Below are 17,666 nucleotides of genomic sequence, written 5' to 3'. Positions count from 1 at the left end.
AGGTGGTGTATATATATTTATGGGGGCTAATAGCATTTTCTAAATCTAGGCAGCAATGCACTTGCATACCCACTGAGAATAGAACCAGAATGCATTCAGTATATTTACTAACATCTGATAGCATCAGTGATCAAATTTTTTATAAGTACAATAATGAATAAGTGCTACTATTTTGTCAAACATAGTGATGTTTTTTAGTGACATTATACACCACCTGCAGCCTTGACGTTTGTCTAGTAATCTGAAACTGATTTTTATCAACCACACTGAGCCCACAGGGCAGAAACAAGTTCTAATATACCATCTATATGCATGCATTATGTCTTCAGAATGAAAACGGTTAAAAGCATGATGAGAGGGAAAAGACAAAAGAATATACTTCAGAATAGACTAAAATGAAAAAAAGAAAAACACTTGTCAATGCCCTTTGACAGCTGCTCTAATATAGAATCTAGTAAGATTTTGAGAAAAAAAAAAGTCCTTCCTTTACATTAATCGCAATTAAATAGTACAAAATGTGTCTTTGGCCCATACCTTCATGTGATTGTTAAACTGTTCAGATTCGCAATAAGTAGCTTAAAAAGAAAGTCTGTGATTGTGCTACACTTGTCTACAATGCCATTCAACAATGCAGTCTCAGAGGAGATAAGGACGGATATCAGGGTATTGCTCCTTTCACTTCTTTGTCTATCCCTCAATTTTCTACCCATCCTCTTACTGGAAGGTGTGTTCACCCCGTACTATGTGAGAGGAGAACTCATAGCGGTCCTTGCTCCGGTGACCACAGATGTTGCACTCCAGTGGATCTCTGTATCCGTGGCAACCCATGTGGATGGTGTACATGACATGGTCCAGGAAGAGCACTCGACAGTGCTCACACTGGAAGGCCCTTAATTCCTGGCCCTCCCGTCCAAACACCCGTATCCCTTCCTGGCTCACAGGCCTCTCTGTTGCCAGTCGCATTATCCCAACCCCGAATCCTGCCCCACTTCTAGGTGATGCATCTCTCATCCGCTCACCTGAAAAGACCACTGCTGGACTGCCACGAGACCTGAGGCCCACGGGGGCATTGCTGCCATGGTATCCCTGCCTTTCCTGAGGGCTGCTGCGAGCTGAGTCAGCAGATTCAACACCACTGTTGCTGGGTGACTCCTCTTGCCCTTGTTGGGGATGCTTACCTGGCCTTGTTAAACCAGTGGGGCCATTTGAGGTGGGATGACCGGGGAACTCATGGGGCTGAGGCGGCTGTGTTGGTAGTGTGTCACAGTTTCCTGAACGTTCTGTTCGTTGGCTCAGTGGCAGGACATGGGGGAAGAGTGGGTTCACAATAGGCACCACCTCAGCCATAGAAAGTGGAGGACCTGGATGGTGGAGCATGGGGCGTAGGGTGTCTGATCCCAGGTATGTGATGGCATTGTTGATAGCCTGGTCCATCATGTGGGGTGGCATCATTTCAGACTGCTTCTCATACTTAACAGCCATGTCATAGCTCATATCAGGATAGCTATAGCGAGGCATCTTTTCACCTGTAAACAGCAGAGTAGTTCATGACTGCATGTAAATAATGATGATGGCAATTTCTTGTTAAAATAAGATATATATATAGATGCAGCAGCATAAGTGGCAAAAATACTCTTATTTTTATCTTCAGTCAAGAAGGAAAATTAATATGTACAAATGCAAATACTGATTGTAATTTCCATTCTAGACAGTGAATGTTATGGCTTGGTGATATTTTGAACTTGTTTTTCACATTTTGTGCATGATGTTTGAGTCTAATGAGTGGAAAGCCCCATCCATCTACGACTGCAGTGTTTAACCCCTCGAGAACAGGGATGCGGTAAGCTGTTTTCTCTCGATAAGAGCAATGGCAAAGTTACAGGTGTACGTAACCACAGAGTGAAAAAAAACACTTCCTTGCCTCTCAGTCAGCTTGCTCTAGTTGCTCAATCTCATCTTCTAATAGTGTGGCAAATTAAAAAAAAACTGTAGGCCAAAGCTATTGTGTGATATTATATAATACTATATAATGCAAAACTATGGAACAAGGGGAAGACAAATCAAACTAAGTAAGCTCAAAAAATAAAATCGGGTAAGCTGATAAAAACAATAACATGTTATTAATGCTCAAGTAAAATCATTTGCAAGACTCCTATAAACCAATTAAATTAATCAATTCATTGTTGAACAATAATATATTTAGATGATAACAACAGCATATAGGCATGCTTTGTAGGTCAGAGTCGTAAAAAAGATCACTGCATGCAGAACATAATACAACAAATTATTTCAGTTGGTACTTCAACTGCTAAACCCCAACCTCCTCCCCCCCCTCCCACCCCACTCCTCTGAATAAAACATCATATGAAACATTTGTTTTTTATCTTCGTGGTAATTAGAGTAGTCGATTTGCTGACTATGTCTGAAATGCATGTATGACTCACCCACAAATTTCTGAGGTGTGGTGCTCTTCCTCTTGCCTACATTGCTATGCAGTCTTTCAATAACAGGTGGCCGATCAAAGGTGGCCATGGTGGGCTCTGGCATGGGCCTTGGCTCTTTTGGAACGTCACCTTAAAAGGAGTGAACAGGTGATAAGAAGGAGCACGAATACAGCTGGGTGTTTAAAAGGAAAAATAAATGAAGAAATGATCGGGTTTAGAATAAAAGTAAGATGAATTTTGCTTAGGGCAAGTGCAGCTTTATATTATTATTATTTGCAAAATAAATAACTTATCTGAGTATTTTGTAAGTATACTCAGATAGCAAAAGTTGCGCAAAATAATATATCAGTCATTAGTGCTTAATGGTAAGGATTATTTCCAGTTCATTCAAGAATTAACTTTACTGTATTATATGTACGTTTACTGGTTTCAATTCTAGTGAATTTATTTTTACCTGTGTAAGGCCCACTGTTGACATTAGGATCCAAGCCGATACCCTGCAGGTAACCATGGCAACGCTCTTTATGTTCCTCTAAAGATGTCCGCTGTTTGTAACTCCGCCCACAGTAGTTACACTTGTGCGGTTTGCCGACTAAAAGCAAAAACATTCAGTCTATTAATTTCATTCATCGCTGTAGACAGAGAGTGGGCAGTATCCAGTGCCGCAGTATTTAGGTGGTGCGTAGTAGTACACACTGTGAACAGTAAGTAGTAGATCATGGAGGTTCCACTACTAGTGTGATTCCACACAACTATTGCCAGACAGAAACACAAGTTGTGGGCGACCAAGACTGTTGCGCCATAAAGTCTGCATTTCAAAACGCTTTGGTCTGTGCAGCAAACTCCCACTGCAGAGGCATAGCATGAGTAAATAATGGAATTGATCATGCATCCCATTGTGGCGGTAGGAAACTAACTCCAGGTTAAACTGCTATGGAGGTGGAGTGTGATTCATTGTTCTATTTAATTAGATTCCTTCCTACGAAGAAAAGTGAAAATATAAAGACTCATTCTTTACATCTGTCTTAGTCCACTCATTTCCTTTCATACGTCACGTTTGCTTCAACAAGCATTCAACACACCAATGAATTATTGGAGGTGATTTCTGTTGTTTAAAGAAGTTATTGTACACTATCCGGGCAGTTAGTTATCAGCTTACTTGTGAGCAACACGAGCTGTTTCCATACTGACATGTAAGTTGAGTCAAAAATGGTTAAAAAAAATAATAATTGCAACATGCTTCAACAAGCGAAATCCCAGACACTGCAGAGGGAAAGATCTGAGTCCTGCGTCAGAGTATTCTCAAAATTAGAATGACTCATGAAGTGAACTGAAGACCACAACAGCTAACCAATATGACAAACATGGCACCTTTGGCCAAGTGATGTAGACTCATGGTGACAGTATTACTAGAAGAAGATGTGATCCAGTGCTCTTTTCACTGTGAGAACAGAGAAACCCAAAACCTTTCACTTTGAGCATGGAGGTTGTAACACACATACGAGCAGTCACACAAACTACACACACATTTAGAGCTAGGTGACAGTTCACATGTTAACAGAAGTACTCTTTCTCACATAGAAAAGGCGAGTGGAGTTATTAAAAAAAAGAAAAGTTTCCAAATGTTACGCTGTCTGTGCTGGACTTTTCCTTTTGATGATGTGAATGAAATAAAACCCACTTGTTACACAATGACATGACCAGTCATGGCCAATCTTACATTTCTTGCGTGAATCATTTAAAAGAATAATAGTTTTTTTCTGCCGTATATGTCATTCAGTACTTCTGTGGTCTGTGAATGACACTGTATGGGCTGAACTTGAAACTGGGGTTTATTATCTTTTTTTTCTGAGTATGAACAGTTACAAGAGTACTGCATAATGACAAAAGGTTTCAATATTATCAAAGTGTGGGTAGTGTGGAAGTGTGGTGTATATGCAGGGTCATCTCAGCAATATTCATTTTGGTAATGAAAGAGTTACTTCAAAATGAAACGTCATCATGGAAATAATTGCCTTTGCTTTCCAGCCGTGTGGTACTCTAACAGTGGAGTAGGCAGTATTCAGTCAACAAGACTCACTCCCTTGTTCTCAGTGGCTATACAGATTCTCACTCACACTACATAGGCTTCATTACTTTTTCATATTTATATAACCACCCACACACAATCTTGCACAGATGTTGAGTGGACACATTACAGGTGCTATTCTTATTCATGCAAACAGTCCACTGTGAACTCAGAGAGGGAGGGAGTCAAGATTACACACGTCGGTCAAATATCCAAATCGATGTTCGGAAGAGTCAAATTTAGAGTCTACGAAAGGACAAACAAATTCAGATCAACAGAAGTGTAACCAAGAAAATGGTAATGAAGGTAGGTGACAAATGTGACAAAAATAAATAAGATGTGTGTAAAGGAATCATGTAAGTAAGGATTTCTAAGAGCAAAATTACACCTGCACGCACACGAAACTGTACATAAACATATGGGCATACACATAAGCACAAAAGTTAGCTTTAACAAAGAGAACTATATATGAGTAAACCCTGCGGGGCATCACAGACAGAAATGACGGTATTGTCTGACCTTGATTTCAAAGGCGCAACAAAAGGGAGAGCACATCCTCATATAGGAAAGTGGGTTACAGTTGATACAGCCAGCACTCCCCATGTGTTTCTCAACAGACAGATAGTTTCCTCCTTAGCGACTAAGGAACAGCGTGTTTCTTGGTACCTAACCACAAAGCACTCACTGTGCCGTATATAACACGCAGATAAAAAGAAGACATAATCTATCTAAAAGACAAGGTATGGCCTCACCAGCCAGCATAAATACTACCTAAGAGGTTAATAGTATGTTGAAAGGGTTTGGGCTTTTTAAAATAGTGTACCTCAATATCGAATGCTTATGTCGACTGCATATATATATATATATATATATATATATATATATATATATATATATATATATATATATATATATATATATATATATATATATATAGATAGATATATATGTAGATATATATACACACAAAGTCTCTTCTGGTTAGCACAAGTGGGCAAGTAAAAAGGGAAGAAAAGGGGCTGAGGAGGAGAACACTTACCAGCATGAGTGCGCAAATGACCAGTGAGGGCATCGCGCCTCCGGCAGGCGTAGCTGCAGAAGGGGCATTTGAAGGGTTTTTCACCTGTATGGAGTTTGATGTGTCGTAGCAGGTTTCCCTTCTGGGTGAACGACACACCACACTGGTTGCACTGGAACGGCCTGTCTCCTGAGAGTTTCATGAACAGGAAGTCAATGCCACAATCACTGTGGATATTTTTTTGAAAGTATCAACAAACCTAAGAAGACACTGTTTATAACTGGATTTTTTTTCCCTTAATATTTTAAAATATGTCATTCGAATTATTATGACATGGTATTTGACTCTTTGAACAACTTGGTAGTTGCCAATGAACAACAAACAAAATAATTATTCAGTACAACTTCTGACCGTGATAATACATCACATAGTTACAACACAAAAACTTGATAACATGAGCGTAGTGTACTTGCGACTCTCTTCTGGAAACTCTTAAGGAATCAAAAATATATTGTAATCAGCATTAACATTAGCATTAAATATACTTTTGGCTGAAGTAAAGTTACAAATGCAAGTGCTACAGTGTCTAATACACAAGCACATATATGTATGGACTACTTTAGACTACTTTTAATCTGGAGATGGAAAAGAGAAATATGACCTGTGATAACCAGAGTACTCATGGCGTCAACTGAAACCTGTTGCGGAGGATTCCAAGGATATTTTTTTCCCTTGATAATAATTCCAAGACAGGGCTATTGTTTCAACCAAAGAAAAAAGAAAGAAAGACGGCAGTCCACACCCACTGTCGAGGAAAACAAATGGTTTCTGACTCACTCTAAAGGAGTGGAAACTGCTGGTTCCCCTGCTGGTTTAATGGTCGGAACAAGATAAATTCTTTGTGGATCATTCATCTCCAAAGAGTTTTATAAAAGATATGTCAATTATGCTAAAAGGTTTATTTAAAAACCTTTAATGCCATTTGGAAAAACAAAATGAGTACCGTTTGATCGATTTCCTGATTCGGCTGTCACATTTGGCCCAGATAACCCATCCTGTACGTTGCTTGGGCTGCCACTCATGGATTCCTCTAGTGCTACTCCTTCTTCCCCTGTTTGGCCTATTTCTTCCACTGCTGGACTTCTGTTGTCAGACTCATCCATGATTTCTTCTTCTTGCTTAATTGTCAGTTCTGAAAAAACAAAGCATAGTACAATCCTGATGAGCCTGATGGCACGGCAAATGTTAGGTGTATAGGAGAGTTAAAAATCTACTTTTACTATACAAATGCTGTCCACAGCGATCATGAACCATACCCAAACCCAGGCTGGCTACACAACTCTGTCAAAGGTAAATATGCATTACAATAAATTTGGTCAGATTGAATTGTAATGGATGGAGATGAACTAGGTGAAGGTAAAGGTTGAGCCACAAGGCCGAGTCACTTCTGTAAACTGAATTGGAGTGCAACGGGCTGATTTAATCTGTGTTGGACTTGCTATGTACTGTAGACAAAATGAATATAGGCTAGAGATAGAGAAGATTAGAGGTACAGAATATAAATAAAAATAATTAAAAAAAATTAAAATTAAAATTAAAAACATTTTTACATACCAACTGATCTCATAGATAGCATTGACTTGACATGGTGACAAGAAGAGACAGAAAGGGAAAAAAAAGAATAAAACAGGCTGGTCTAGTTTCTGGCTGTCCCTGGGAAGAAAGGGAGTGCCAGAGGCCTTCTCTGGCTGCTGCTCAATAGCAGTGGGAGACCGGCTGGATGGCAAAAGCAAAATATTGTGTAATATTATGAGTGCATCTGTGTGTGTGCGTGTGCGCATGCGTGCATGTGCGTGCACCGGTGCGCATGTGCATGTGTGGGTCTGCATGCTTCTGCATGTATGTGTGTCTGAATCTGAGCTGGCGGGAAACGTATCACTTAGTTTCTAGTTATTGGTTACAAGCATTTAGCAATAATTTAACATAAAAATACTAATTGTAATATTTTTCTAAGGTCTTCTACTCTTTATAGAATAAAATCAACAAACTCAACACAGCAAAACATTATCACAAAACATCATCTTCAGTCATTTAAACACAAACGCTATCTTAAATACGCCATGAACAAGCAAAATAAAGTGTTTACATTTATAGTTTATTACATTTGATATCTTTGATCTCTGTACATCTGTCATATGTAGCAATATCAAAGTAATATGCACAGGGGTCAGTTAGCTTTTGTTGTGTAAATTATATTTTTAATTTAAAAAAAATCACATGAGCCTGAAGTGCTTTAAAAAACATTCAGGCACTACATAAAATCTTGTAAATAGCTTTTGGGGCTTTATAGGTTGCACAGGCAAGGAGTATACATTATCCAACTACAACTAAACAATCCTGGCTATCTTATTATGGGATTTTATAAAAATCAATAATATAAGCATATGTGGTTGGATTACTAAAGCCTCCCATTAGACAGCAGTTAGTAATTGTTCTCTTTGACATGAAGTTAATTCTCACAGGCCAATATGAGATATGCATAAATGTGGTCATTGCAAGTGATTGAATCCATGCATATGCATACAAAAACAGCATTGTTCAATCTAATATTGTATGTTTTTCAATGCCACAGTTTGTACAGAAGAACACTTATCCCAATACCCAAGTTGCAATCGAGCCTGTCTTCGACAGCTGTATCCTGGCAACACGGAGCAGACCTGAACGTCCTTGCTATTCAGCTCCTTGCATCTTTACATCTGTCTCTCCAGTGTGGCAGAGTGGAATGCAAAGATTGGTCAGATGAGGATACGCTTGAAACAATCCGCATGACAAAAACAGCTAGGAAAATCATCTAGATACTGTTTTTTATAATTACTACGTCTCCGTTCAATTTATGAGTTATCTGAATTTTCATATAGTGAACAGAAAACCTAGAATCATGATCACTACTGATTGAGAAGGTGACCGAACCCCAAAAAAGAAATTCAGGCATCCCTCAATCTGTCATGTAGTCAGCTAGAGTGTAATCAGCGCATAACACAAATATAACCCCCGTACGGTTTCTGCTTTTGCTTGCAAGTTTAAGAAATTTGGCACCAAAATTTGTACCCCTTTGTGCTTATTGTCAGTATATGATGAGTAGTAACACAACTCTTTTGAAACAAAACCTCAAATGGCAAGCATGTTAAGCAACTGAGACGATGACAACAGCTCTTATTGGTGAAAAGTATTTCCCTGTGAAAACCATCGCACAGCCCACCTCCCTGCATCTCTAAACATGTGGGAGATAAGCTTCCCCTTTTTTTCACTGAGGTCCCTTGTCTTACTTTGTTTCCCCTTTTCTTACTTTGCTGCTTCACAGTGACACTGCTAGAGATGATCTATAGATATAAGTCAGTAGGCTGAAAGGAACCAAGCAACACTTCAGACCAAGTGCAACATGATATAAGATGCAACAGGGCACATTGTTTGCACGCAAGCTTTTACTGTGTAATCTACAGCCCCTTGGTAACGCTGCTTTCGTCTTCAGGTATATTTTATTCGATAATTTTCTCACGAAGCTTCTCAAATTTAAGACAAGAATGTCATTCTAGCTTCATGCTTTGGATGGCTTTTCCTCCACTTTTTTACAATTTAAAGTTTCCACACAAATCAAATGAACATGTGTTCCATGCAAGATACCAGAAATATTATCACAGGCATCTGTTTTCTGATCTGCTCACATCTGCCATGGTAATTTACCTGGCGCAACCAATTATAAATGTATCAGTTATGTATTCCATAGTTACTGATGGGAAACAGAGTATTCTTTGTTTCCTTGCAAAACTTTTTTTGTGAAAAAATATCTTAACGCATAGCCAACCTGAATCATCTAATGCTGATTTTTAATGATAAAGTGCCTCTGCTCATTCTACAGCTGTTCTTGGAAGACTGCAGAAATGTGTATCTAATAACTGAGCACTCACCGCCAGGGGAATTAGGACCCTGAGGAACTGTCTCTCCATTAGGTGCTGATATATCCGCCAACATTCTCGAGTTCTCCTTACCAGGAGAGCATTTGCCGTTACCTGGGAGACACAGAAACACTGCAATCTGCATTGTGCTGTAGAATACGGTACTTGAACAACAAATGCCACTGTTATGTGAAAAATGCCAGTTTTCTTGATTGTGTTAAATATGCAACTAATTGGTTATGTTACATCAAAAGGTTTCAAAGACTGAGGTTAAGATTGAGAAAGTTGCTGTTGAGAAAAATAAATGGTGTTATTGAGGATGACATTAGAGACTGTGACAGCAAAATACCAGACCTTACTGCATGCTTATTTCTGGTCTATGATCTTAATGCAGGTAAATATAGTGACAATAGAACAGAAATAAATATAATGTCTCGATTTGACATACTGAATAAGATGAAGAAGCCTTCTGCTGCTTGCCTTCTCAGATTGAAAATGATTAATTTCTTCATACTCAGATCTATTTCAAGACCTATTTTGAATAGTCATTAAGGTAGTCAATATCCAGAATGCAAAACCAAACTACCCAAAAGTTTTTACCCACCTATGTGATTATAATGTTCAGCAAATGTAGATCAAATTGCATTCTCTCAGCAGTTTGTACAGAACTCGGGCTATGGATAGCCCGGTGTCCACTCAGAGGGAGAGCAAACCAATCCCTTATCCCCTTACAGCATGGCCCCATCAGGGTCACTAGAACAATGCAGTAGCAACAGGCAAACACCCCTTCTGACCCCTTAGGAGCCACAGTGAGAAATACTGTAAAGTATCCATTGTGGTGTCACCACACTATCAGTCCGATTTAAAAAGGATAGCTGCAGCTATGGAATCTCTGTAAAAAATCAAAAGAATATGATAGATGCTTCCTGTGAATTGCTACAATGGTGCACTGTTACAATTTGTTTTTTCTGAATATGTCTAAAGTGACCCCGCATACATGAAAAAAGAAATCTGTGTCAGATCTTTTCTCTCTTTGACAGCTCCTCTTAACTTGACAAGCTTTTTCTGTGGCATTGTTCCATTGTAGTTACAGCCTCACTGAGTGGGCTTACTGGGAGATGCTGTCCAAGACACAATCCCTGGGCCTAGGCTCAGGTTGCACAGGTTGGGGTTGGAGGAAATCTCAGGTGACCAACGTTGGCTATCACTTGGCAATACTGTCCTGGAGACAGGAGTGGCCCAGATTTGTCATGGAGGATTTTCCATTACTGTAACAGATGCTGTCAGACACCTAACAGTACCATGGTAATCTAGGTAATCCCAAATCTATCTATCTATCTATTAGGGGTGCAACGATACACAAAATTCACGGTTCGGTTCGGTTCGATACTTTGGTGTCACGGTTCGATATTTTTTCGATACAAAAAAATGTTCATGCCTTTTTAATTTGTCATTTATTAAAATTATAAATATATATTTTAACTCAAAAGTACAGTTTTTAAATTTAACCCTAACCCTTGTGCGCGTTTTTTATTTTGACAGCGAATGCGCACCTGCGGACCACTTATGTGCAGCCCTGGTTATTTAGCTTGTCATATTGCAGCCACAGAAATTCTTTTGTCCATGAAACCATAAAGCTGCACTTTCTTTTTGCCTTATAGTCTGATTTGTCATAACTTCTCCGTTTTGTGGTAAGCTTTTCTTTGGCTGTCACTTCTTCACCCCGACCTGTCTTATTTGGCTCAGCAGAACTAAAATATATATACTGCTACTTTTACACACGGACTCACATAAGCTCAGCGATTCTCTGCGCGATCAACCTCTCACATGTTTAAGCTTGCTGCGGGAGATTTCACTTGTCATGTTTGCATAGTAAGCTAACGATTAATAAGACGATGTCAGAGGAATTGGTGCACAAATTATCATCACTCACAGATCAGTGCTGTCATTGCAAAGTGAAAGCAAAAAAACAAGCGCAAATTCAAACGCGATTTCAATATGTCACATATTGACAGTGGCTCACCGATGCCAATGACATAATTACCCAGCTACATTTCTGAAAGAATGCAAAAGCATTGACATATATTTTTCCTACAATAGCCCGACGGGCAGGGCAGAGAGATTTTTGTAGCCCGACTGGAAAGATGCTAGCTCCGGGACGTCGGGCTAGCGATATTGCAAGCCCTGTATCTGATTGAGGAATCACTCATCTTTGGAAAAGAGAGTTTATTACAGAGAAGTGTCTCTTTCCAAAATAAAAGCTATACTATCCGCTTCTTCTGGGCTATATTCTCAGCAGCATAAGGAGAATCACGTGCTAACAGCTGTCTAAATGACTCGGCTAAAGTTAGTAGCATGCTTGTTGTTTTTGTCTTTGCACTAGGATGATGTCGGCAATGTGCAGTCATATTCGTTGTGTTCCCACTAGTGCTTTCAGGTTAATCTCGTTGAAATGACCTTAACGCCACAACACGGCAAATCTCCGTTAACGAGCTACCGCCAATCGCCCCGTGCATGGGGCTAGACGGCCAACACATTAACGCGCTAACTGCGCTAACACACTAGTTCACACCAATGTAATTAAGCATTGCATGGCACATCCAACATACTGTTTTACTTTAGTCCATGACTCGCTTACCTTCAGGGTCATACGTCACATGAAAACCAAAATAATTCCAAACGCCAGATCTGAATGAGGGTGGGAGAGGTCCATCTTGCAAGGAGAGCTTAACTTCTGTCTCGCTAGCTTGCCCTGCGCTCTTCCTCCTGACTATGCTGTCTGTGTTGAGCGCTCAGTGGATCTGCGCTCGACAGTGCAGCCTAGGCGGAGTAGTCGAATGCAGATTCACTGAGCGCTCAACACAGACAGCATCGTCAGAAGGAAAGTTGATAAAATAAATTACAAATGTTGTATTGTTCGATACATATGCGTACCGAACCGAAAGCACTGTATCGAACGGTTCAATATCGATACGAATATCGTTGCACCCCTACTATCTATCTATCTATCTATCTATCTATCTATCTATCTATCTATCTATCTATCTATCTATCTTTAACAGACATATCTAATTCAATCCAGTCGCATGCAGCAATTCAATGTATATGTATATGTTGCATGACAACCTGCTAAAATTTAAACTGAGCATCAGAATAGGGGAAAAAAAGTGATTTAAGTGACTTTGAATACAGTATGTCCAAAAAAAAATCCAGCGAATGGCAGTCCTCTGTAAAAAATGTTTTGTTTTATGACAGAGGTCGGAGGACAATGGCCAGACTGCTTCAATCTGAAGGAAACAGTAACTCAAATAACTACTTGTTACAAAAAGGTATGCAAAAGAACATCGCTGAGTGCACATCATGTTAAACATTGAAGCAGATGGGCTACAGTAGAGTAGAAGATGACACTGGCTGCCATTCTGTTAGTTGAGAACAGAAAACGGAGGGCTAGAGTTTAAACAGGCTAACCACAACTCGACAACAAATGATTGGAAAGTTATAGGTTTCAATTTCTGCCTCAGTACTCAGATTTATAGGTTGCGATTTCATTTGAACAACATAAAAGTGTGGCTCCATTCTGCCTTATATCAGTGACTCAGGCTGCTGGTGGTGGTGGTGCTGTGATGGTGGGGAATAATTTTTTTAGCACACTTTGGGCCCTTTAGTACCAATTGAGCATTGTTTAAATGCCACTGTCTATCTTGGGATTGTTACTGACCATTTCCATCCATTTATGACCACAGTACATATCACAAAGCTGAAATCATCTCAAACTGGTTTCTTGAGAATGAAAATTGGTTAACTGAACTGAATCCAGTAGAATCCCCTTGAAATATAAATCTATACCAATCGATACATAGATACATAGATATCACAACCAGTGAGTTTGCAGACACAAACTTTTAACGTTTTACTGGCTGATAGATAATACATTTGGGTATGGGTAAATAATAGACTCAGACACACACGTATGCTTTCATGGACTGAGGTTTGCGTTGGTGCCCCTGGTTTGCTGAGTCAAATCTGTATGAACAGATTAGGATATCAAACACTTTAATCTTACGGAAGAAAATGTTCTTTGAGTAATATACAAAATTGACATGATTTAATGTGTTGGCAAATGGAAAGGAACAAATGTGTACACATGAAACTTGTAGGTGTAATAATTGCTGACTTCACTAACACACAGTGAGCATAGCTTATAAAGTCCAATCATTGTCCCAGGATAGCAAATGGAATTTCTGCTCTTATAACTTGTTTTAAGTGTCAATATCATACATACTTATTCAATTTGTCAAATATAGGCAATTTCTGAGTTTTATACCAGCCATACATTTGGAAAAAGGAAGATCGGGGACAACAAACGGCTGGAGAAGACAAGCTATTACGAACATCCCAGATTAGTTGGACTCCCACAGAAGTAAAGATGGGGAGGTTTTTCACTTACAAAATCCTACATCGAGAGTTGTTGAAAGACCTACAGACTCTGGAGAAATCTGTTCGCGTGCCCAGAGGAAATCATTACATAATCTCAGGATACTACTGAAAACCACTATCACTGTGGAACACAGTTTAGCAACATTACTATGCAAAAAAAAATTTAAAAAGTAAAATTTAAAAAAAGTGTTGCCTATATAAACAAGATTTATAAACACTAACACTTTGTTCGGACCTGAGTTCATATAAGATGGACAGAAATGAGATGGAAAACTGTCTTGTGTGCCGTTCCAAAGCAAAACCATATGGGGATTCATAAGTGCACACGGCATTTCTTACAATGAGTGTTATACACAGTTTTCTGCTTTTAGTTTTCTTTTGCAGCATAACCATAACCAGCATCTTTTGCAGAACAGACCTTGCTTATATCAGCAAATCGATACCACACGACATTCTGTACTTATGACAACAGCGAGGCTTTGAAGTAAAAGAGGCTTAAAAGACAGTTAAAAGATTTTTTAAAACGCAAAACAAAGCATCGAGAAAGTTGCGTCTTTTATCTAGCAAGACTAGAAAGGCATTTTTTTATAGTATGCTAAATGGTTATGAGTAGTGTTAGCAGAAGTTGGGATGCAACACAGAGGTAAACATGTCGCTTTCCTAAATTATTTGAAATATGTTGCTGCCATAAAGTTCGAAATTAATCTATGTGTCTTAAAACAAACAAATACATGAGAACAATATAATGTCTCCCTTTTAACGTTTTAACGTTTGATACGTTGTCTTTGTATTTTTTTTTTAAACGTAGGAATTACAAACCACTACACTCAATTTTTTTGTTATATTTGTAACATAGTTTCCCAGAGATTTTGGAAAACGTGTAAACAGAGTGTTTATATGTAACAGGGGATGCTAAGAATTAGTGTAGTAGGGTAGCTGTGTACATGTGGAAGAGTACTGAGTGAGACTGTGATGATGTGTGACACAAAGGTAGACTACTTGACCTAAATTTTCACCCACAGTACACAGTGCCTCGCCAAACCTAGGAGAAAGTCAAAATATATGGGAGCAATGACAATTCCATCTAGTATCCTCCAAAGATGTATGCCTTTTGAAAGATATATAATTATAAAAATATTATTTCAGAAGTGACGCACCGACAGGCAGGGAGAAAAAGAGCCTCCATTTCTTTTTTCCACCTCCAAGACTATTCGCCTGTGTGTTCCTGCAAGCGCAAACCCCAAATGAAGACCTAAAAGTCCCCACAGATCATCAACAACATGCTACCTGTTTTGAAATATGCACACCAAAGCGAAATACATGGTGTGGAGGGGGGGGGGGGGGCAGGGAAGATATTCAAGAGACCTGCCCAAAGGAAACCAGCAAAGGGCAATGGAGCACCACAAAGCGCATATCCAGTATCTGCTTCGTTCAACAGGATGTTGCTAATGCATTTTCTCTAACTTTAAGGGGTGAACAGGAAAAAGGCTGCACTTGGGGGAAAATCCCTTAAAATGTTGTGTTGTGATTGCAAAAATGTTTTGGGGTTTTCTTTGTTTTTTTTTCATGGTTTAAAAATAAATCAATTAAAAATCAAATGAAAATTTTTGGATTCACTGTGAAATTCAAAACCACTTTTTAAGGTCAAAGTTCTCATAACGATGCAATCATTATTATTCTCATATTCAGTAGAATATAAACATGCATTTGAATATATGCGTTATAGTGTGTCCTTGTTTATAATGTATGGGTCACAGTGTCAATTGAATGTAATAAATAATACATGTAAAGACTTACTAGTACGATAGTCTTCGGAAGTCTCCATTTCTAGGGCTCTGGGAGTGCTGCAATAGAAAATTGAGATATTACTGCAACGTTTACATTATTAATTTGTCTTAATTCTTCATTTGTTTAACGATGAAGACAAACAGATAAAACTAAGTGACACAATGAATGATCACGTAAACCTGCACGATCAAAGCAATGCATGTGCAAACTAACTGCAATTCACAGCAGCTAAAAAGCTTTGTGTGTATAACTTCCACTCTACAGAAGTTTATTACAGCAACAATAGGTCTGTGCTGTTTTCTTTTTAGAGAAGTAGTCATGTATATTTAGCAAGTTACCCTGTGAACTATTTTAAATGTGTGAACAGCCGTGTTTTAGTTTCACATTCTACAATGAAAAGAGTGCTTGTCTAAAAAGAAGTTGAATTGTTGATTTCATGGTTCCTTTATTCACCTGTTTCCACGAAATTACATAATCATTGTACAAACGTTATACATTTCACCTATCTTTATTTCAGGTTAAATTAACCCCTCAACTATTTGAGCGAATAACAAAACGGGCAAGGGAAGATGAACCAAAATGTGCATCATGCTGACAGATTAATCACTAAAATTTATTACGTTACAATTTGAACTTTGGTGCCAAACAAAGTGACAAAGCAACCAACACAATAAGTGGCATCGCCTCAAAACGAAACACAAGACATTCAACTTTCTAGAAGGGCAGTGTAAGGCACGCTCTGTTTTTAACTGAGTGTTGGTGTAATGGGGCACATATGAATAAGTTGTAATGGGATTTCTTATTTTTATATGTTAGAAACTGAAGTTTGGTTCAATCGTTATCGCTCAACCTCCTTTCATTGCTGAGTCTAAAAATGTTATAATTAAGAAATACAAAGTGACTTTATAATCATTAGAATTTGGAAGCACATAACAACAACAAAAACTCTGATATTATTTAAACGTGTGGCGTGTCACAACAACATTACATTGTATCACTGCACAGCTGCTGGCTTCCTTGAAGAACATACAACTAAGCTCTTAAATAATGAGAAAAGAGGGCAAGACAAACGCAGAATCCACATCCCCTTTTTTCATTTCCCATGATTAGATATTAGATACTCTAATAACAGTTTACTGGTGAAAAGAAGTCAGCCACAATTTTCTCAGTACATACATGAGACCTCCTCTTAGCTACATGGGGGTAATCTTTGGCCATTTTATAGTCACAGCAACTAGGCATAGCCATTTCTTTTAAACAGTGATTATTTATATACGATAAGCCACTAAAATTAAAAGTGAAACGTGAAAGTAAAACAAGAAAGTAATGTGGAGTGAATAAAATATATATATATTCACATAATTACCTTCAAGAGTCTCCCTTGTGCAAAAATTAGTTGGTGCTTTCAGTCAAGGACGGAGGAGGGGGTGGCAAGGTGTCTCCACCTCCCTTTAATGAAACAAAGAGTAAAATATGCCTATTTAGTCCAGGGATGTCTCAATACGAAAGAAAGGACTTCTTTTTAGATCGACACGTCTCATTAGCAGTCCACTAAAAGCGAAAAACATCCTCTAATTCACATGAGTCAGCTCAGAAAAAAATCATTGGAAAGTTGAGGAGGTGCGCGTCGATAGTGTCCTACAGGTGAATGTCAAAAGCTTCTTCTGCGTGCGTCCCGCACAGTTTTCCACATTAAAAAAAAACGACACTCGCGCTGCCCCACCAAGTTATACACTCACTGGATGTGACTGTAAAGCATTCCATTAGAAGTCGCACGACTCTTGTCTTACCCCGTGGACCTTTGCAGTAGGAACAAAGAAGTGGAAAACTCAACAAGTTGGTAAGGAAAGAAAGAGAAGGATCAAACTGGATCCACCGGTTCCTAAGGAATTAGCCATAGCGACAGGGAGCAGCCAAGCTATTTTGAACAACCAAAGGACTGGAAATCCGCGGGTAAT

The 17,666-nt window shown here is 38.8% G+C and overlaps 1 protein-coding gene across 1 annotated transcript; it reads right to left on the bottom strand.

Moving 5' to 3' along the window:
* Positions 1-714: 714 nt before the first annotated feature.
* ikzf2 (IKAROS family zinc finger 2) lies at positions 715-17,151 on the bottom strand. The gene is made up of 8 exons (XM_085374350.1): positions 17,075-17,151; positions 15,718-15,764; positions 9,496-9,597; positions 6,534-6,722; positions 5,552-5,719; positions 2,899-3,036; positions 2,445-2,573; positions 715-1,526 (listed from the first exon to the last, which is right to left on the bottom strand). The coding sequence occupies exons 2-8, from the start codon at positions 15,743-15,745 to the stop codon at positions 715-717; spliced, it is 1,566 nt and encodes a 521-aa protein (XP_085230476.1). The 5' UTR covers positions 15,746-15,764; positions 17,075-17,151.
* Positions 17,152-17,666: the final 515 nt, after the last annotated feature.

The sequence above is a fragment of the Diplotaxodon limnothrissa genome, linkage group LG16 (genome assembly GCF_057381915.1).
Source record: "Diplotaxodon limnothrissa isolate DT_005_m linkage group LG16, D_limnothrissa_male_GT1.1, whole genome shotgun sequence".
NCBI classification, from domain to species: Eukaryota; Metazoa; Chordata; class Actinopteri; order Cichliformes; family Cichlidae; genus Diplotaxodon; species Diplotaxodon limnothrissa.
The sequence above is the reverse complement of the archived record's forward strand: the minus strand, read 5'-3'. Positions and strand labels throughout refer to the sequence as shown.